The sequence below is a fragment of the Rutidosis leptorrhynchoides genome, chromosome 4, assembly GCF_046630445.1.
Source record: "Rutidosis leptorrhynchoides isolate AG116_Rl617_1_P2 chromosome 4, CSIRO_AGI_Rlap_v1, whole genome shotgun sequence".
Lineage (NCBI taxonomy): Eukaryota > Viridiplantae > Streptophyta > Magnoliopsida > Asterales > Asteraceae > Rutidosis > Rutidosis leptorrhynchoides.
In genome coordinates this window covers 615453903-615478317 of record NC_092336.1, presented here as the reverse complement: position 1 = coordinate 615478317, position 24415 = coordinate 615453903, and the positions used below count along the sequence as shown (strand labels likewise).

The 24415-nt window shown below is 32.9% G+C and overlaps 1 protein-coding gene across 1 annotated transcript in view; it reads right to left on the bottom strand.

Moving 5' to 3' along the window:
* LOC139843042 (cold-responsive protein kinase 1-like) overlaps positions 1-19037 on the bottom strand; it is a 38633-nt gene extending 19596 nt beyond the window's left edge. Inside the window, exon 1 of the mRNA XM_071833125.1 lies at positions 18998-19037. Within this exon, the coding sequence (XP_071689226.1) occupies positions 18998-19037 (40 nt within the window). The remainder of the gene's footprint in view (positions 1-18997) is intronic.
* Positions 19038-24415: the final 5378 nt, after the last annotated feature.

Genomic DNA, 24415 nt, shown 5'->3' with positions numbered 1-24415 from the left:
AAATGAGATTTTTAAGAACGCTAACTCCAACAAGAAATTGTGCTTCATTAATCAGAAAGCTCAATCTTTCTTTCGCATCTTTATAAACCAAAGATGAATTTCTAAATCAACAGACCTTTGTATGCATCCTTTCATATCTCAAAACAGTGGCGATCCAATGTCTCCTCTTCCAAGACATAATTAGCGAAAAACATCTGTTCTCCAAATAGATAAAAGACCACTCGATCTTCCACTAGCTTCAACTTGAGTTGAGTCAAATTCATAATGTTTCCAAATTTCATTGAGCACAATTTGAGTTACTTCATGTACCGAGGCCACGGGTATTCCATAAGAATTTGAAAGGAATTGGATTTGAAAACGATTGGCCATCAAACCCGCCATACGACCTCTTGCTTTGTTACCGAGGCCACAGGTATTCCATAAGGCGAGCCTCATTATTTAGACGATTTGAGTGGCGTATAAGCTTCCTCCATATTTTCTATTAAAATGCCAAAATTGTACAATTCTTCTTTATAAGTTAATTTTTTTGACCCGAACTGTTGGTTACCATTTGACCCGTTTTTGAAAGAAGAATATTGTCCAACAACATGTTTAACCTCATTAGTAGTATCAAAGATGTTGGAAAGATTGGGATCAATCCATTTGGATTTTTTTATCTTTGCCACTGTTTTTAATGCAACCTTTGGTTGGAGAATAAAGTTTTTGTTAGCTGGTAAAAGAACGCATCTGGATTTAATATCTTCACAGGATTTACGGCAACTGTTACCTTGACACGTATCCTCTTTTACAGGACTAGAAATTTTACACATTCGACTCATTCACAACACTCATTAAACCTCTCTCTATTTATTGAGTTTTAAGAATTGATATCCATTTTACTTGCTCCTTTATTTATGGTATAGAACCAATAGGTTGGAGGAAAAATCATTGAACTTTTTAAAAAAGTTTTCGTTTACATTGTAAGAACTGATTTTTTTTGAAGACCCAATTGATCCGAAAACTTGATTCAATTGATTCAAATTTGAAAGTATGAGTCTCGAATGCCACCTATAATATCAGGTTAGCTATTTTTCATGATTGACCAATCAAAATATAGTATTTCAGTTATTGTATATATATTCATTTAGAGAAATTAAATTCAAATAAATAAATATAAAATTTCCCGTTGAAGGGTGTTGCATTTGACAAAACTCATAAAAGCAGTGGCAAAACTTGAACCTGACTACAGATGGGGCGAGTTTAAAAATTTAATAAATTTTTCATTACCAGCGGGGGTAAACACTAAAAAAACCTTATTTTTTTGGTAAAAAATTATTATTTTTAGTGTAAAATTTTTTTCTCGTTAAATCCAAGTGGGGCGGATATCCCCTTTTGCAATACCCTATGTTCCGCCACTGCATAAAAGTCCCCCGCTCGGATCACTCACACAACTACACAAGATGTAGTGGTATATTATGAATTTTTTAGTTAACAAAATACTGACAAATGCTTTTATTTTTAGGGTTAAGACTACTCAAAGGTTATATATATATATATATATATATATATATATATATATATATATATATATATATATATATATATATATATATATATATATATATTTATATTCCCGATGTAGGCTATATATCTAAAAAAAATACTATTGTAGACCATAAACTACAATAAAATGTGTTAATTTAAACCAACTTAACATGTTGACCTGATAAATAAGGTTGTTCGTTTGACTTTTTTCCGAAACCTTGACTTCAAGATTCGGATTCATTTCTTCGATTTAAGAGCTGTAAATTTACAGATAGTTTCACGAAGAGATATCAATCACATATGTATTTTTACATTTCACTATAACCTCATAGATTGATCCGGTGCTCAAATCAGGCACGGTTTTCGGTGAAGGATGAACTCGAGATCAAACTCTATGAATTTGTTATTGATTATCAGTTTTAATGATGTGCAAAACTTCGTTTGATGTTATGACTCACTAATCTGAAGTCAATTTGTTAAGAGAATCATCGTTGATCGATTTTGTAGATTGAGATTCAAAAAAAGTATTTTTTTTGTTTTTTTTGTTCCAATTAAGCTATATAACCAAAAAAATACTAATATAAGTCACATACTTTCAAAAAGTGTATCGATGCAAACAAAATTTGACCTGTTTAGCCGGTAACAGATTACCTTTTGTTTACATCGATACACTTTTTAAAAGTATGTGACCTACATTAGTATTTTTTGAGTATATGGCCTACATCGAGATAAAAAAAAAATATATCACCATTGACTAGCCTTAACCCTTATTTTTATAAAATCTGTGAATCTATGAATATATATATATATATATATATATATATATATATATATATATATATATATATATATATATATATATATATATATATATATATATATATATATATATATATAAATACTACTGTATTAAAGTTGACACCTCTGAAAACCACTTTGAGGATCTACTTGCTTCAGAGAGTCGAAGGGATCCTCTTTAATTGCACATGATGATTACGTAATAAGTGGTTGGAAATGTCGCATTAAAAGAATAACATAACGCCAAAGCTAACCATGGTTTCTGGTATGATCATAGGTGTGAAGTTCTAATGTTTGTGTGCTGCTTTTTTTTTTTTTTTTTTTTTTTTTTTTTTTGTATTGCTTATAGATTGAATATGTAAAGGGGGTTCGTGGGCTTGTCCATAAACCTTTTAGTTTTTATCGTGTTGCTTGGGCTTATCGTTCAAGCTTTGATGTACCGTGAGATTTCACTTTTTGTGAAATGCTTTATAATATAATTTCTTTTTGTTTTTTTTTTAAAAAAAAAACCCTCAATGAGTTTGGTAGTTTTTAAAAGGTATGTTCGATAGCAACGAACGTCCTTATAAATTATAGTAATCAAGTTAGCTACTTTAAAAAATAGAGGCCTCGAAAATACGAATAAGGGACGTAGAGTAGGTGATTTGATTAGTAAGTTCCAAATTTAACTTATTGCGGTTTAACAAACGATGGTGAAAATGTTTCTCCTATGAAGCTAAAAGAGATGTGGAAAGGGGTTTCTTTTGATGGTGTAGAAGTGGCCAACTATCAGAAATGGGATTGCTCGATGATAGTGGGTGTACGACTTGGGACTCGGGTGTTATGATGCCTTTGAATTGGTATGAAGTCAATCAAATGAAAATCCTAATGATTTTGATAAAGAACATATCGATTGAGAGATGAAATAGATGATAAGTGTGGTTGGTGTTTGATATATGGAATAGATAGATCATATGCTCTTACAATGTTCGTGGTCGTATAACATTTGGACGGCATTGTTCGAGTGGTTACAATGTTCATGGTCGTATAACATTTGGATGGCATTGTTCGAGTGGTGGAACATTTGTTGAGTGATGCCTTCGTCAATTATAGAATTTCGGTTGATTATTGCAATTATTTGATTATTTAGGCGGAAAAGGCATGGAGGCGTATTGGCCTGGCTACGTTTTGAGCAATTTGGTTGGCTAAGAACGAGGTGGTCTAAATGGATCATACACGTGTTGGGTTTATATAGTGGCAAGAGTTAAGCTAAAGGTATTTCAATGGTTAGTGATTGCGAAATCGTGCGATTGTCTCCAGATCCAAGTTTGGTTAAATAGCCCATGGTTGCCACTCTGAAGATGCTAAAGAGAAGATAAAGAGGAGATGCTAAAGAGATGTTAAATACTCGTAGAAGATGCTACTGTGATGGTTGGTCTTTATTTCCTTTTAGTGCACTTGTCAAAGTAGTATTCTCATGGTTTGGAATGTATGGAGTCTAATTGACGTCTTATGTTTCCAACACATTTGTTATGAAACGATTCATGATATGAATTGAGGGCTGAAGATTGGATGATATCTCCGTATTCTCAAATACATATATATAGCAAAAAGATTTCGTAATTTACGTAGAAAATTTCAGAAAGTGCCATATAAGATCCACGGTAATAGATATGATAGGATATGATTTGTCTATACACCGTGTATGCAATAAATGCAAAAACACGTGTCAAGAGTTAGGAATAATAAGCAGGTAATTTTTCCACAAGGAATGATAAACAAAACTTATAATATGCAGCTAAGGTCGAAGTCCAGACTCACTAATGCATCCTAACAACTATCAGTTAGACATACTAATGCAAGACCTGGTTCGCTAAGACCACCGCTCTGATACCAACTGTAGCGACCCGTCCTAATCCATCCGGACGAAGTCATCAACATTTGGTCCCATTGCGAGGTACTGTCCTAAATATGCCATGAATGACTCCATGTAATATCTTTAAAATGAGTAAATGCACAGCGGAAGATTTCTTTCATACCTGAGAATAAACATGCTTTAAAGTGTCAACCAAAAGGTTGGTGAGTTCATTAGTTTATCATAATCCTACATTTTCATCATTTTAATAGACCACAAGATTTTCAGATATTTAATTGTACACGTAACCCGAGCACAAAAATAATACGCTTAACCCGCGAATTAAAAATCATTCATATGGTGAACGCTTGATAACCGAACTAACAGGATGCACATAGAATATCCCCTTCATTCTGGGACTCTCATCGGATATGATAATCGAAGTACTAAAGCATTCGTAACCCGAATGGGACGTGTCAAGGTCCATAGATCTATCTTTAGGATTCGCGTCAATTAGGTGCCATTTCCCTAATTCTTAGGCTACCAAGCTAAAAAGGGGCATATTCAATTCGATAATCCAACCATAGAATGTAGTTTCGATTACTTGTGTCTATTTCGTAAAACATTTATAAAAGCAGCGCATATATTCTTAGTCCCAAAAATATATATTGCAAAATCATTTAAAAAGGGAGTAAATGAAACTCACAATACGATATTTTGTAGTAAAAATATGCATACGACGATACTGAACAATGCAGGGTTGGCCTCGGATTCACGAACCTATATCAAGTATATATATTAAAGCACGTAATCGAACAAATTTATATATTATTACTAGTGATATATAATTTTAATACTTTATATGTTTATATATATTTGTTTCATACATTTTAAGTACTTACATTTGTTATTATAATAAGTTTATTAATATAGTAAGGTTCTCATAAAAATTTTTATATGCATAATGAAATGTCCCGTTCTTATTGATTAAAAACGTTCCATATTAATTGATTTCGTTGCGAGGTTTTGACCTCTATATGAGACGTTTTTCAAAGACTGCATTCATTTTTAAAACAAACCATAACCTTTATTTCATAGATAAAGGTTTTAAAAAGCTTTACGTAGATTATCAAATAATGATAATCTAAAATATCCTGTTTACACACGACCATTACATAATGGTTTACAATACAAATATGTTACAACAAAATAAGTTTCTTGAATGCAGTTTTTACACAATATCATACAAGTATGGACTCCAAATCTCGTCCTTATTTAAGTATGCGACAGCGGAAGCTCTTAATAATCACCTGAGAATAAACATGCTTAAAACGTCAACAAAAATGTTGGTGAGTTATAGGTTTAACCTATATATATCAAATCATAACAATAGACCACAAGATTTCATATTTCAATACACATCCATACATAGAGATAAAAATCATTCATATGGTGAACACCTGGTAACCGACATTAACAAGATGCATATATGAATATCCCCATCATTCCGGGATCCTCCTTCGGACATGATATAAATTTCGAAGTACTAAAGCATCCGGTACTTTGGATGGGGCTTGTTGGGCCCGATAGATCTATCTTTAGGATTCGCGTCAATTAGGGTGTTTGTTCCCTAATTCTTAGATTACCAGACTTAATAAAAAGGGGCATATTCGATTTCGATAATTCAACCATAGAATGTAGTTTCACGTACTTGTGTCTATTTTGTAAATCATTTATAAAACCTGCATGTATTCTCATCCCAAAAATATTAGATTTTAAAAGTGGGACTATAACTCACTTTCACAGATTTTTACTTCGTCGGGAAGTAAGACTTGGCCACTGGTTGATTCACGAACCTATAACAATATATACATATATATCAAAGTATGTTCAAAATATATTTACAACACTTTTAATATATTTTGATGTTTTAAGTTTATTAAGTCAGCTGTCCTCGTTAGTAACCTACAGCTAGTTGTCCACAGTTAGATGTACAGAAATAAATCGATAAATATTATCTTGAATCAATCCACGACCCAGTGTATACGTATCTCAGTATTGATCACAACTCAAACTATATATATTTTGGAATCAACCTCAACCCTGTATAGCTAACTCCAACATTCACATATAGAGTGTCTATGGTTGTTCCGAAATATATATAGATTTGTCGACATGATAGGTCGAAACATTGTATACGTGTCTATAGTATCTCAAGATTACATAATATACAATACAAGTTGATTAAGTTATGGTTGGAATAGATTTGTTACCAATTTTCACGTAGCTAAAATGAGAAAAATTATCCAATCTTGTTTTACCCATAACTTCTTCATTTTAAATCCGTTTTGAGTGAATCAAATTGCTATGGTTTCATATTGAACTCTATTTTATGAATATAAATAGAAAAAGTATAGGTTTATAGTCGGAAAAATAAGTTACAAGTCGTTTTTGTAAAGGTAGTCATTTCAGTCGAAAGAACGACGTCTAGATGACCATTTTAGAAAACATACTTCCACTTTGAGTTTAACCATAATTTTTGGATATAGTTTCATGTTCATAATAAAAATCATTTTCCCAGAATAACAACTTTTATATCAAAGTTTATCATAGTTTTTAATTAACTAACCCAAAACAGCCCGCGGTGTTACTACGACGGCGTAAATCCGGTTTTACGGTGTTTTTCGTGTTTCCAGGTTTTAAATCATTAAGTTAGCATATCATATAGATATAGAACATGTGTTTAGTTGATTTTAAAAGTCAAGTTAGAAGGATTAACTTTTGTTTGCGAACAAGTTTAGAATTAACTAAACTATGTTCTAGTGATTACAAGTTTAAACCTTCGAATAAGATAGCTTTATATGTATGAATCGAATGATGTTATGAACATCATTACTACCTTAAGTTCCTTGGATAAACCTACTGGAAAAGAGAAAAATGGATCTAGCTTCAATGGATCCTTGGATGGCTCAAAGTTCTTGAAGCAGAATCATGACACGAAAACAAGTTCAAGTAAGATCATCACTTGAAATAAGATTGTTATAGTTATAGAAATTGAACCAAAGTTTGAATATGATTATTACCTTGTATTAGAATGATAACCTACTGTAAGAAACAAAGATTTCTTGAGGTTGGATGATCACCTTACAAGATTGGAAGTGAGCTAGCAAACTTGAAAGTATTCTTGATTTTATGTAACTAGAACTTGTAGAATATATGAAGAACACTTAGAACTTGAAGATAGAACTTGAGAGAGATCAATTAGATGAAGAAAATTGAAGAATTAAAGTGTTTTTAGGTGTTTTTGGTCGTTGGTGTATGGATTAGATATAAAGGATATGTAATTTTGTTTTCATGTAAATAAGTCATGAATGATTACTCATATTTTTGTAATTTTATGAGATATTTCATGCTAGCTGCCAAATGATGGTTCCCACATGTGTTATGTGACTCACATGGGCTGCTAAGAGCTGATCATTGAAGTGTATATACTAATATTACATACATCTAAAAGCTGTGTATTGTACGAGTACGAATACGGGTGCATACGAGTATAATTGTTGATGAAACTGAACGAGGATGAAATTGTAAGCATTTTTATTAAGTAGAAGTATTTTGATAAGTGTATTGAAGTCTTTCAAAAGTGTATAAATACATATTAAAACACTACATGTATATACATTTTAACTGAGTCGTTAAGTCATCGTTAGTCGTTACATGTAAGTGTTGTTTTGAAACCTTTAGGTTAACGATCTTGTTAAATGTTGTTAACCCAATGTTTATAATATCAAATGAGATTTTAAATTATTATATTATCATGTATGAATATCTCTTAATATGATATATATATACATTAAATGTCTTTACAACGATAATCGTTACATATATGTCTCGTTTAAAAATCATTAAGTTAGTAGTCTTGTTTTTACATATGTAGTTCATTGTTAATATACTTAATGATATGTTTACTTATCATAGTATCATGTTAACTATAAATATATCCATATATATGTCATCATATAGTTTTTACAAGTTTTAACGTTCGTGAATCACCGGTCAACTTGGGTGGTCAATTGTCTATATGAAACATATTTCAATTAATCAAGTCTTAACAAGTTTGATTGCTTAACATGTTGGAAACATTTAATCATGTAAATATCAATCTCAATTAATATATATAAACATGGAAAAGTTTGGGTCACTACAGTACCTACCCGTTAAATAAATTTCGTCCCGAAATTTTAAGCTGTTGAAGGTGTTGACGAATCTTCTGGAAATAGATGCGGGTATTTCTTCTTCATCTGATCTTCACGCTCCCAGGTGAACTCGGGTCCTCTACGAGCATTCCATCGAACCTTAACAATTGGTATCTTGTTTTGCTTAAGTCTTTTAACCTCACGATCCATTATTTCGACGGGTTCTTCGATGAATTGAAGTTTTTCGTTGATTTGGATTTCATCTAACGGAATAGTGAGATCTTATTTAGCAAAACATTTCTTCAAATTCGAGACGTGGAAAGTGTTATGTACAGTCGCGAGTTGTTGAGGTAATTCAAGTCGGTAAGCTACTGGTCCGACACGATCAATAATCTTGAATGGTCCAATATACCTTGGATTTAATTTCCCTTGTTTACCAAATCGAACAACGCCTTTCCAAGGTGCAACTTTAAGCATGACCATCTCTCCAATTTCAAATTCTATATCTTTTCTTTTAATGTCAACGTAGCTCTTTTGTCGACTTTGGGCGGTTTTCAACCGTTGTTGAATTTGGATGATCTTCTCGGTAGTTTCTTGTATAATCTCCGGACCCGTAATCTGTCTATCCCCCACTTCACTCCAACAAATCGGAGACCTGCACTTTCTACCATAAAGTGCTTCAAACGGCGCCATCTCAATGCTTGAATGGTAGCTGTTGTTGTAGGAAAATTCTGCTAACGGTAGATGTCGATCCCAACTGTTTCTGAAATCAATAACACATGCTCGTAGCATGTCTTCAAGCATTTGTATCGTCCTTTCGCTCTGCCCATCAGTTTGTGGATGATAGGCAGTACTCATGTCTAGACGAGTTCCTAATGCTTGCTGTAATGTCTGCCAGAATCTTGAAATAAATCTGCCATCCCTATCAGAGATAATAGAGATTGGTATTCCATGTCTGGAGACGACTTCCTTCAAATACAGTCGTGCTAACTTCTCCATCTTGTCATCTTCTCTTATTGGCAGGAAGTGTGCTGATTTGATGAGACGATCAACTATTACCCAAATAGTATCAAAACAACTTGCAGTCCTTGGCAATTTAGTGATGAAATCCATGGTAATGTTTTCCCATTTCCATTCCGGGATTTCGGGTTGTTGAAGTAGACCTGATGGTTTCTGATGCTCAGCTTTGAAGTTAGAACACGTCAAACATTCTCCTACGTATTTAGCAACATCGGCTTTCATACCCGGCCACCAAAAATGTTTCTTGAGATCCTTGTACATCTTCCCCGTTCCAGGATGTATTGAGTATCTGGTTTTATGAGCTTCTCTAAGTACCATTTCTCTCATATCTCCAAATTTTGGTACCCAAATCCTTTCAGCCCTATACCGGGTTCCGTCTTCCCGAATATTAAGATGCTTCTCTGATCCTTTGGGTATTTCATCCTTTAAATTTCCCTTTTTTAAAACTCCTTGTTGCGCCTCCTTTATTTGAGTAGTAAGGTTATTATGAATCATTATATTCATAGATTTTACTCGAATGGGTTATCTGTCCTTCCTGCTCAAGGCATCCGCTACCACATTTGCCTTCCCTGGGTGGTAACGAATCTCAAAGTCGTAATCATTCAATAATTCAATCCACCTATGCTGCCTCATATTCAGTTGTTTCTGATTAAATATGTGTTGAAGACTTTTGTGGTCGGTATATATAATACTTTTGACCCCATATAAGTAGTGCCTCCAAGTCTTTAATGCAAAAACAACCGCGCCTAATTTCAAATCATGCGTCGTATAATTTTGTTCGTGAATCTTCAATTATCTAGACGCATAAGCAATCACCTTTGTTCGTTGCATTAATACACAACCGAGACCTTGCTTTGATGCGTCACAATAAATCACAAAATCATCATTCCCTTCAGGCAATGACAATATAGGTGCCGTAGTTAGCTTTTTCTTCAATAACTGAAACGCTTTCTCTTGTTCATCATTCCATTCAAATTTCTTCCCTTTATGCGTTAATGCAGTCAAGGGTTTTGCTATTCTGGAAAAGTCTTGGATGAACCTTCTGTAGTAACCAGCTAGTCCTAAAAACTGGCGTATGTGTTTCGGAGTTTTCGGGGTTTCCCACTTTTCAATAGTTTCTATCTTTGCCGGATCCACCTTAATACCTTCTTTGTTCACTATGTGACCGAGGAATTGAACTTCTTCCAACCAAAATGCACACTTTGAAAACTTAGCGTACAATTCTTCCTTCCTCAATACTTCTAACACCTTTCTCAAATGTTCACCGTGTTCTTGGTCATTCTTTGAGTAAATAAGTATGTCATCAATGAAAACAATGACAAACTTGTCAAGGTATGGTCCACACACTCGGTTCATAAGGTCCATGAACACAGCTGGTGCATTAGTTAAACCAAACGGCATGACCATAAACTCCTAATGACCGTAACGTGTTCTGAAAGCAGTCTTTGGAATATCATCTTCTTTCACCCGCATTTGATGATACCCAGAACGTAAGTCAATCTTTGAATAAATAGACGAGCCTTGTAGTTGATCAAATAAGCCATCGATTCTTGGTAGTGGGTAGCGGTTCTTGATGGTAAGTTTGTTCAACTCTCGGTAGTCGATACACAACCTGAATGTACCATCTTTCTTCTTGACAAACAAAACAGGAGCTCCCCACGGTGATGTGCTTGGTCGAATGAAACCACGCTCTAAAAGTTCTTGTAATTGGCTTTATAGTTCTTTCATCTCGCTGGGTGCGATTTTGTAAGGAGCACGAGCTATTGGTGCAGCTCCTGGTACAAGATCTATTTGAAATTCAACGGATCGATGTGGGGGTAATCCCGGTAATTCTTTCGGAAATACATCGGGAAATTCTTTTACAATGGGAACATCATTGATGCTCTTTTCTTCAGTTTGTACTTTCTCGACGTGTGCTAGAACAGCATAGCAACCTTTTCTTATTAGTTTTTGTGCCTTCAAATTACTAATAAGATGTAGCTTCGTGTTGCCCTTTTCTCCGTACACCATTAAGGGTTTTCCTTTTTCTCGTATAATGCGAATTGCATTTTTGTAACAAACGATCTCTGCTTTCACTTCTTTCAACCAGTCCATACCGATTATCACATCAAAACTCCCTAACTCTACTGGTATCAAATCAATCTTAAATGTTTCGCTAACCAGTTTAATTTCTCGATTCCGACATATATTATCTGCTGAAATTAATTTACCATTTGCTAATTCGAGTAAAAATTTACTATCCAAAGGCGTCAATGGACAACTTAATTTAGCACAAAAATCTCTACTCATATAGCTTCTATCCGCACCCGAATCAAATAAAACGTAAGCAGATTTATTGTCAATAAGAAACGTACCCGTAACAAGCTCTGGGTCTTCCTGTGCCTCTGCCGCATTAATATTGAAAACTCTTCCGCAGCCTTGTCCATTCGTGTTCTCCTGGTTCGGGAAATTTCTAATAATGTGGCCCGGTTTTCCACATTTATAACAAACTACATTGGCATAACTTGCTCCGACACTACTTGCTCCGCCATTACTCGTTCCGACACCATTTGTTCCTTTCGTTCTATTAACCCCTGGTCCGTAGACCTCACACTTTGCCGCGCTATGGCCATTTCTTTTACACTTGTTGCAAAATTTGGTGCAGAACCCCGAGTGATACTTTTCACACCTTTGGCATAGCTGCTTCTGATTGTTGTTATTGTTACGGTTATTATTGTTGTTGGGATGATTGTTGTAGTTGCTGTTGTTGTTGTTGTTGTTGGGCCATTTGTTGTAGTTGCGATTGATGTTGCGATTGTTGGGATAATTGTTGCGATTATTGTTGTAATTGCTGTTGTTGTTGTATTGGTGATTCTTATCACTGTTTTCCTCCTACTTTCTTTTGACTTACTTTACATTGGCCTCTTCAGCAGTCTGTTCTTTAATTCTTTCTTCAATCTGGTTCACTAGTTTGTGAGCCATTCTACATGCCTGTTGTATGGAGGCGGGCTCGTGTGAATTTATATCTTCTTGGATTCTTTCCGGTAATCCTTTCACAAACGCGTCGATCTTCTCTTCCTCATCTTCGAATGCTCCCGGACACAATAGGCACAATTCTGTGAATCGTCTTTCGTACGTGGTAATATCAAATCCTTGGGTTCGTAACCCTCTAAGTTATATCTTGAGCTTATTGACCTCGGTTCTGGGACGGTACTTCTCGTTCATCAAGTGCTTGAATGCTGACCACGGTAGTGCGTACGCATCGTCTTGTCCCACTTGCTCTAGATAGGTATTCCACCATGTTAACGCAGAACCTGTGAAGGTGTGCGTAGCGTACTTCACTTTGTCCTCTTCAGTACACTTACTTATGGCAAACACCGATTCGACCTTCTCGGTCCACCGTTTCAATCCGATCGGTCCTTCAGTTCCATCAAATTCCAAAGGTTTGCAGGCAGTGAATTCTTTGTAGGTGCATCCTACACAATTTCCTGTACTGCTAGATCCAAGGTTATTGTTGGTATGTAGCGCAGCCTGTACTGCGGCTATGTTTGAAGCTAGAAAAGTACGGAATTCCTCTTCATTCATATTCACGGTGTGTCGAGTAGTCGGTGCCATTTCCTTCAAAATAGTCAAATGAAACAAGTTAATCATACAGAATATTAAGAGTAGTTAATAGTATTTCATAGCATAATATGAACTCATTTATAAAAGCTTTTTCTTCATATTAGCGTTTTATAAGTTTAAATTCGGGTAGTACCTACCCGTTAAGTTCATACTTAGTAGCTAATATACAATTCAACTACTACAATTCTATATGAAAAACTGATTATAATAATATTTCGCGTTCAAACTTTTACACAATATTTTACAAACTTACAATACCGCTTATTTTACATATAGCATGAAATATAGCACACAATAAATTTGATACAAGATGGTTGTGAAGATAATTCTAGCTAGTACACAAGTCGTTCAGCAAAGGAAATAAAGACACGTAATTCATACGTCCAGAAACAAGTCATGCATTCTGGTTTTACTAGGATTACTTCCCATCCTTGGTCTTGTGGAACATAACCGTTACGGCCGTTGATAAGACAGCGTGTTGTAACGTCGTCAAAGGGATGAGGGTTACGTAATGTCCAACAGTCCCGTAACAATCTAAAAACCTCATTTCTTACCCCAATTACCGACTCCGTTACTTGTGGAAACGTTTTGTTTAATAGTTGTAGCCCGATGTTCTTGTTCTCACTTTGGTGAGAAGCGAACATTACTAATCCGTAAGCATAACATGCTTCTTTATGTTGCATGTTAGCTGCTTTTTCTAAATCACGAAGTCCAATATTCGGATATATTTAGTCAAAATAATTTCTTAACCCATTGCGTAAAATAGCATTTGGGTTCCCCACAATATATGCGTCAAAGTAAACACATCGTAACTTATGGATTTCCCAATGTGATATCCCCCATCTTTCGAACGAAAGCCTTTTATAAACCAAAGCATTCTTGGAACGTTCTTCGAATGTCCTACAAACTGATCTCGCCTTAAATAGTTATGCCGAAGAATTCTGACCGACTCTAGACAAGATTTCATCAATCATGTCTCCGGGTAGGTCTCTTAAAATATTAGGTTGTCTATCCATTTTGTGTTTTTATACTGTAAAATAGACAAGAGTTAAATTCATAAAAAAAAATACTTATTAATACAAGCAATTTTTACATATATCATAAAGCATAAGCACACTATATTACATATATTACACCACACGAATACAACTATCTTATTCCGACTCGATTGTTTCTTCTTCTTCGGTTTTGGTTCGTTTTGCCAAGTTTCTAGGGATATATGATGTTCCCCTAATACGAGCCGTCGTTTTCCACATTGGTTTAGAAAAACCTGGTGGTTTAGAGGTTCCCGGGTCATTGTTACAACTTAAGGACTTCGGGGGTTGACGATACATATAAAGTTCATAGGGGTTGGAATTAGATTTCTCTATTTTTATGCCCTTTCCCTTATTATTTTCTTTTGCCTTTTTAAATTCAGTTGGGGTAATTTCTATAACATCATCGGAATTCTCGTCGGAATCCGATTCATCGGAGAATTGGTAATCCTCCCAATATTTTGCTTCCTTGGCGGAAACACCATTGACCATAATTAACCTTGGTCGGTTGGTTGAGGATTTTCTTTTACTTAACCGTTTTATTATTTCCCCCACCGGTTCTATTTCTTCATCCGGTTCCGATTCTTCTTTCGGTTCCGACTCTTCTTCCAGTTCCTCTTCGGGAACTTGTGAATCAGTCCACGAATCATTCCAATTTACATTTGACTCTTCATTATTATTAGGTGAGTCAATGGGACTTGTTCTAGAGGTAGACATCTATCACATAATATCAAACGCGTTAAGAGATTAATATATCACATAATATTCACATGTTAAAAATATATAGTTTCCAACAAAATTTGTTAAGCAATCATTTTTCAAGTAAACACGATCGAAGTCCAGACTCACTAATGCATCCTAACAAACTCGATAAGACACACTAATGCAAAATTCTAGTTCTCTAAGACCAACGCTCGGATACCAACTGAAATGTCCCGTTCTTATTGATTAAAAACGTTCCATATTAATTGATTTCGTTGCGAGGTTTTGACCTCTATATGAGACGTTTTTCAAAGACTGCATTCATTTTTAAAACAAACCATAACCTTTATTTCATAAATAAAGGTTTTAAAAAGCTTTACGTAGATTATCAAATAATGATAATCAAAAATATCCTGTTTACACACGACCATTACATAATGGTTTACAATACAAATATGTTACAACAAAATAAGTTTCTTGAATGCAGTTTTTACACAATATCATACAAGCATGGACTCCAAATCTCGTCCTTATTTAAGTATGCGACAGCGGAAGCTCTTAATAATCACCTGAGAATAAACATGCTTAAAACGTCAACAAAAATGTTGGTGAGTTATAGGTTTAACCTATATATATCAAATCATAATAATAGACCACAAGATTTCATATTTCAATACACATCCCATACATAGAGATAAAAATCATTCATATGGTGAACACCTGGTAACCGACATTAACAAGATGCATATATAAGAATATCCCCATCATTCCGGGACACCCTTCGGATATGATATAAATTTCGAAGTACTAAAGCATCCGGTACTTTGGATGGGGTTTGTTAGGCCCAATAGATCTATCTTTAGGATTCGCGTCAATTAGGGTGTCTGTTCCCTAATTCTTAGATTACCAGACTTAATAAAAAGGGGCATATTCGATTTCGATAATTCAACCATAGAATGTAGTTTCACGTACTTGTGTCTATTTTGTAAATCATTTATAAAACCTGCATGTATTCTCATCCCAAAAATATTAGATTTTAAAAGTGGGACTATAACTCACTTTCACAGATTTTTACTTCGTCGGAAGTAAGACTTGGCCACTGGTTGATTCACGAACCTATAACAATATATACATATATATCAAAGTATGTTCAAAATATATTTACAACACTTTTAATATATTTTGATGTTTTAAGTTTATTAAGTCAGCTGTCCTCGTTAGTAACCTACAACTAGTTGTCCACAGTTAGATGTACAGAAATAAATCGATAAATATTATCTTGAATCAATCCACGACCCATTGTATACGTATCTCAGTATTGATCACAACTCAAACTATATATATTTTGGAATCAACCTCAACCCTGTATAGCTAACTCCAACATTCACATATAGAGTGTCTATGGTTGTTCCGAAATATATATAGATGTGTCGACATGATAGGTCGAAACATTGTATACGTGTCTATGGTATCTCAAGATTACATAATATACAATACAAGTTGATTAAGTTATGGTTGGAATAGATTTGTTACCAATTTTCACGTAGCTAAAATGAGAAAAATTATCCAATCTTGTTTTACCCATAACTTCTTCATTTTAAATCCGTTTTAAGTGAATCAAATTGCTATGGTTTCATATTGAACTCTATTTTATGAATCTAAACAGAAAAAGTATAGGTTTATAGTTAGAAAAATAAGTTACAAGTCGTTTTTGTAAAGGTAGTCATTTCAGTCGAAAGAACGACGTCTAGATGACCATTTTAGAAAACATACTTCCACTTTGAGTTTAACCATAATTTTTGGATATAGTTTCATGTTCATAATAAAAATCATTTTCTCAGAATAACAACTTTTAAATCAAAGTTTATCATAGTTTTTAATTAACTAACCCAAAACAGCCCGCGGTGTTACTACGACGGCGTAAATCCGGTTTTACGGTGTTTTTCGTGTTTCCAGGTTTTAAATCATTAAGTTAGCATATCATATAGATATATAACATGTGTTTAGTTGATTTTAAAAGTCAAGTTAGAAGGATTAACTTTTGTTTGCGAACAAGTTTAGAATTAACTAAACTATGTTCTAGTGATTACAAGTTTAAACCTTCGAATAAGATAGCTTTATATGTATGAATCGAATGATGTTATGAACATCATTACTACCTTAAGTTCCTTGGATAAACCTACTTGAAAAGAGAAAAATGGATCTAGCTTCAACGGATCCTTGGATGGCTCAAAGTTCTTGAAGCAGAATCATGACACGAAAACAAGTTCAAGTAAGATCATCACTTGAAATAAGATTGTTATAGTTATAGAAATTGAACCAAAGTTTGAATATGATTATTACCTTGTATTAGAATGATAACCTCCTGTAAGAAACAAAGATTTCTTGAGGTTGGATGATCACCTTACAAGATTGGAAGTGAGCTAGCAAACTTGAAAGTATTCTTGATTTTATGTAACTAGAACTTGTAGAATATATGAAGAACACTTAGAACTTGAAGATAGAACTTGAGAGAGATCAATTAGATGAAGAAAATTGAAGAATTAAAGTGTTTGTAGGTGTTTTTGGTCGTTGGTGTATGGATTAGATATAAAGGATATGTAATTTTGTTTTCATGTAAATAAGTCATGAATGATTACTCATATTTTTGTAATTTTATGAGATATTTCATGCTAGTTGCCAAATGATGGTTCCCACATGTGTTAGGTGACTCACATGGGCTGCTAAGAGCTTATCATTGGAGTGTATATACCAATAGTACATACATCTAAAAGCTGTGTATTGTACGAGTACGAATACGGGTGCATACGAGTATAATTGTTGATGAAACTGAACGAGGATGAAATTGTAAGCATTTTTGTTAAGTAGAAGTATTTTGATAAGTGTATTGAAGTCTTTCAAAAGTGTATAAATACATATTAAAACACTACATGTATATACATTTTAACTGAGTCGTTAAGTCATCGTTAGTCGTTACATGTAAGTGTTGTTTTGAAACCTTTAGGTTAACGATCTTGTTAAATGTTGTTAACCCAATGTTTATAATATCAAATGAGATTTTAAATTATTATATTATCATGATATTATCATGTATGAATATCTCTTAATATAATATATATACATTAAATGTCTTTACAACGATAATCGTTACATATATGTCTCGTTTAAAAATCATTAAGTTAGTAGTCTTGTTTTTACATATGTAGTTCATTGTTAATATACTTAATGATATGTTTACTTATTATAGTATCATGTTAACTATATATATATCCATATATATGTCATCATATAGTTTTTACAAGTTTTAACGTTCGTGAATCACCGGTCAACTTGGGTGGTCAATTGTCTATATGAAACATATTTCAATTAATCAAGTCTTAACAAGTTTGATTGCTTAACATGTTGGAAACATTTAATCATGTAAATATCAATCTCAATTAATATATATAAACATGGAAAAGTTCGGGTCACTACACATAATATTATATAATTAGTATTATTTAATATTTTAAAATATAATACTAGGTAATATGTTCTTTTCTAAATAATATTTGTTGTAGCAATTATGATAATATTAATAGTAATATTGATAATAATAATAATAATAATAATAATGGTAGTAATAATAATAATGATAAAAATAATAATAATGATGTTAATAATAATAATAATAATAATAATAATAATAATAATAATAATAATAATAATAAAAATAATAATTATACTTATAAAAAGATAAAATTAATAATAATAGTAATGATAATAATAATAATAATAATAATAATAATAATAATAATAAAAATAATAATAATAATAATAATAATAATAATAATAATAATAATAATAATAATAATAATAATAATAATAATAATAATAATAATAATAATAATAATAATAATAATAAAACTACCTTAAAAGGAAAAAGCTTCCAAAAAGAAAGTAAAATGGCCAAGCCCAAGCTTGAACCCGCGACCTCTCATTCAAGCCAACACACCCTTAACCATCTGAGCTAGTTTATTTTTCCGAAATAACACACAGCTTATTTTGTTTTAACTCGTTGGCTCATCCACAAAAAGAATTCCGGCCCAACACGTTCATGAGCCCAATTTGAAATTTTAAATTGTACAGCCCAAAATAAATGGAGTCAGATTGTAAAAATAAAAGGAGTGCACGCGTAATAATTTTTGTCCCAGTTTCATCTAACCATTTTCTTTATTCATACGCATAAAAGTATAATCATAAGACCATACTCATATCGTCACCTCATCATCTTATCACTTCGTTACCATCCTTTTTCTCATCATCATCATCATCTTGTATCGCCATTATCATCATGCTTCCATCATTATTTGTTTAAAAGAAACAGGAACAAGTATCCAACGAGCAGTGGACAGAAAATAGAAGCAGGAAATAGTAGCTAACAAGTAACAATACGATGGTTTTAGTTGTGGGTTCGAAACTGAATAGAAAACATGTTAGTAGCCATGAGGGTTCGAGATATTGGGTTTGAAATTAAACCGATAGCAGCAACATCAAACAAGGCAGGAGCTTTGATTCATCTTTATCATTATTACTCGTATCATCACCTCCTTATATCATCATCATTATCGTATCTTCATCTTCCTTACATCATCATCATTATCGTATCATCAGAAACTGAAACCCAGAAAAATAAACCGAATAAGATGGTGTTGATAATCGGAGAAGACAAATGGTTTTCGTTCAAAGTTGATGGTGTGTATGTGATGGGTTCAGTTTTGCTTGAACATAATAATAGAAATGGACGGTGTATAGCAGTAATAGCTAGGTTCGAACAAGTCACAAGGAAGGTGTTTGTTTGGTGATTTTCAGATAACAGGTAAACAAGAATATGCAGCAACAGTAACAGTCGATGTGGTTGCAGGTTGTGATCATGTACGAGTGTGGTGGTGATGGTTGATGAAGGTGGTGGTTTGATGATGACAACGATCGAACATGAATAGTGAAACAGTAGGCAATCATCAGCAACCATCATGAGCAGTTTTGTGGGTGTTTGTCTGGGTCTTCGAACAAGAACAGGAGACGAATAGAAGTAGGGTGGTTAGTTGGTGATGGTTGTTGAACCATGGTGTTGAGCACCACAAGAAGGAATTGTGGGTTATTGGTTGGCCAAATAAACAAGAAGCAAGTGTGATGGGTTTGCTTCAAGTAAACTTAAAGAAGAAAAAGGTGGTGGATTTAAAGTGATGATATGATGTCTTGATTTTGGTCGATCAAACAAGAAACACAATTGATATACTAGTTGCATGATTGTAATATATATAATATAATAAGAATAGTAGTATAATATAATATATCATATAACATGTGGGTGTTAGAAAACAAAAATAGAAACACTGATTGTTTGTATTCGGGAGAAAACAGAATTCGAACAGTTGTACACTGTTTTGAGTTGGTTTGTGATTTTCTCTTTATCATTATGCATGTAAGAGATATGAAAAAGGAATAAATATCTATGAGTATATGTCGATCCATGATTATATATAAAAGTTAAAGTGTCAATCAAATAAAGAAACTACTTTTGGGTGATGGTAGACAACAAGGAAATGATGGGTTTGTTTGTGTTCGGAAGAAAAGAAAGAAAAACAACATAAATATAGTATCCTCTATCTATTACCATGTGCATAATAAAAAAAAGTGATTGATTAACAACCAAGCTCTATTAGTCTATCTCTAACGTTTAGTTACACAATTATTGACATGAGCTGTAAACACTTTACTACAAGTAAGTATAATTGATATGATTAGTTTTATAGATGAGCTATATAAATAATAGAGATAGTCCGTGATATTCGAATAAGAGACCACAACAAAACACATTGTACATATCTATCCTAATCCAACGACACCTAAGATCATAACCATAATCAATTCATAACTCTTAAGTATAACAATACTTTATGAAAAAAAATACATTGTACAATACATTTTATTACATAATTAAATATATTAAATACGTATTGAAATAAATAAGTTTCAAGTATAACATTATACGTTTAATATCTATTAACGTTTTAAGTTATTATTTACATAATTATTTCCAACAATCAAATCATATATTATTTCCAATTATTTTTCAAATTAGTATATATATTTATATATTTAAATATATATGTATTTATTTACAAATATTTGTTCGTAAATCGTCGAGAATGGTCGAAAGCCAATTGAATGTATGAAACAGTTCAAAAATTTTGAGACTCAATCTAACAGACTTTTCTTATCGTGTCAAAAATATTAAATCGTATCGAGAGTTTGGTTTAAAATTAATCAAAATTTTCCGGGTCGTCACAGAAATTTCTGAAATTAAATTCTGAAATGCAAGAAGATATGCTTTTGTGACGTACTCTACACCTGAGTTTGCACGGGCTACTGTTACTAAACTTAATGGGTCGGGTTTTTTTGGTCGAGCAATTTATGTCGGGTGGCCAAAGAACCGTGCTTCTTCAGAACGAAGGTTCTCATGTAACTAAAAACGCGCTTATTTTAATCTCGAACCAAACCAATTGGTGGTCAAGGGGCTCGATCGAGGTGTGATTCTTGTTGATAAATTGCCACTTGAGGTGTCGAAGTTGAGGATGCTGGTGGTTATGATAGATTAATTGGTTCCTCGACCGAGCCAGACTTCGTTTTGACAGTGTCGTTAGCAAATAAAGCAAGAGGCTTTTTTAGATATGTGTGATTGGAGATTCAAGATGTTCCAGTTGCCTTTTTGTTGGAAAAAAATGCTTCGGTGATTGCTAACCACTTCGGAGAGGTGGTATTTGTTGCCAACGTTTCTTCTTTATTTGGAAATGTTGGTGCCTTTTTTGTTTTTGTCGAAACAAGAGCCGTGAAACATATTTACGAATTATTAGAGGTAGCCTTGATTGAGTCAAATGTTTGTCTTAATACCAATGTATGGGTTAATGAATTGAACGATCCGATCTTGTTGAATCATATGCTTTATGGTGGAACATCCTCGGAGTGGATCGTTTCTTTGAATCGAGATCTCCTGGTACAAGCGGAAATTGAATTAAACGAACTATTTAATGTTAATGGACAGAAAGAAGTTGAAGGTGCTGCTGTTGGTGGTGTGATTGATGACGGGATTGATGAAGTGTTGTGTGATGAGGTTAATCAAGATAGACAAGAGGTTGCTTCAGGTATGGTTTTGTTGCGGTCGTCTTTAGTAGATGAAGATGTTGGGTTTAATCTGAAATGCCCAGTCCTAATCCATCTGGACGAATACATTACATTTGGTTACATCGCGAGGTACTTGACCTCTATATGATACATTTTACAAACATTGCATTCGTTTTTAAAAGACAAACTTTCATTACATCGAAAGTTGACAGGCATGCATACCATTTCAGAATATATCCAACTATAAACGACTTAATAATATTCTTGATGAACTCAACGACTCGAATGCAACGTCTTTTGAAATATGTCATGAATGACTCCAAGTAATATCTCTAAAATGAGCAAATGCACAGCGGAAGATTTCTTTCATACCTGAGAATAAACATGCTTTAAAGTGTCAACCAAAAAGTTGGTGAGTTCATTAGTTTATCATAATCAATCATTTTTATCATTTTAATAGACCACAAGATTTTCATTTTCCATTTCTCATAAAAAGACGTCCCATACATAGAGACAAAAATAATTATTCATATGGATTGAACACCTGGTAACCAACATTAACAAGATACATATAAGAATATCCCCTATCATTCCGGGACATCCATCGGACATGATAACACAACATCGAAGTACTAAAGCATCCGCAACAACGGATGGGGTTTGTTAGGCCCAATAGATCTATCTTTAGGATTCGCGTCAATTAGTAGATCGGTTTACTAATTCTTAGGCTACCAAGCAAAAAGGGGCATATTCGGCTTCTATCATTCAACCATATAATGTAGTTTCGATTACTTGTGTCTATTTTGTAAAACAGTTATAAAAGCGCATGTATTCTCAGTCCCAAAAATATATATTGCAAAAACATTTAAAAAGGGAACAAATGAAACTCACAATACGATATTTTGTAGTAAAAATATGCATACGAAGATACTGAACAATGCAGGGTTGGCCTCGGATTCACGAACCTATATCAATTATATATATTAAAACATATAATCGTAATCGAACAAGTTTATGTTTTATTATTAATTATTATGTTAGTAACTTGTATGTTTCATTAATAACGAAATTAACTATACTTATTTTATATACTTTAGATAAATAATTAGTATTTAGTATGAAAATATTAATGTTGTTATGTGATATGTTTTAAATATATTCTTATATAGCTATTTATTTGGTAAAATAATATCAATAATAATAAATAAAAATTTGTATCTTTTTATGATAATAATAATAATAATAATAAAAGTATTTAGATTTAGTAATGATACTGATATTAATAGTTTTGATAATAATACTAATAATAAAAGTAATGTTAGTAATAAAAATAATTTTAATAAAAATGATAATAATGATAAGATAAAAATGTTAGTTTTCATAGAAATGATATTTTAAATAATAATGGTACTTTTAATAAAAATGATGATTTTAATAGAAATTTTAATAATAATACCAATATTAATGTTAAATGATAATTCTAATACTATTATTAATAATAATGATACTTTTAGTAATAGTAGTCATAATAATAATTCTTATGATAATCATAATACTAATACTCATATTAATAATAATAATATATATTTTAGTAATAATAATAATAATGATAATAACATTAATTATATTAATAATCTTATTTCTAATATTGGTAATAATAATTACTTAATAACAATCAATAATAAATAATAATAATAATAATAATAACAACAACAATAATAATAATAATGAAATATTAATAAGTAGAGTATTAGTAGTAACTACCTCAAAGGAGTAGCCCTTAAAAAAAATGATGCCTCATCCCAGGCTCGAACCCGAAACCTCTTGTTCACTCAACACACACCTTAACCATCCTTCTGTTTTCATTTTTTCTGATTTAAATTACATATCAAATCTATTTAACCTCTCGGCCCAATTTGGAACTTGTAGCCCAACAGAAAAACATAACGGCCCACTAGTGCACAAAGGATTATGGCCCAACTGAAAAACATAGTCTTCGGCCCAATACCAAAAACAGAAACGTGACCCAACAATAAATGACCCATGAAATGATTTTTAGGAGGATTCGGTTTTAAAAAAAAAACGAAAAGGAATTGGAATGGTGGGTGTGGGGTCCTTCTGGAAACAAAAACAATAACATAACATCATCCAATCATATTTATATCAAATTATCATTATCCTTCAAAACTGCCACTATTCATCTCTTTCTTTATGTCTAAAAAAAAATACAGCAAGCAGCAGTCACGATCATGAAATAACAGGAGGTTAATAACAGTGATACACGAGTGATTTTGATGGTTGTTATGGTATTCAAACTAGAAAACTGAAAATCAATACTAAATGGGTTTTGGTTTTTGGAGCTCGATTAAAACAAAAACAGTTTGATGGGGGTGGTGTTTGGAATCTTTCGTTGAACAGAAACAAACAGGAGTTATTAAATGGAATTTTTGGCCTTCGATCAGCTGCAACAGTGACAGAAATGTGGTGGTTTGGAATGGTTTAAAACAGTAACGAGGATAGTAGTAGTACAGTAAAAGGAA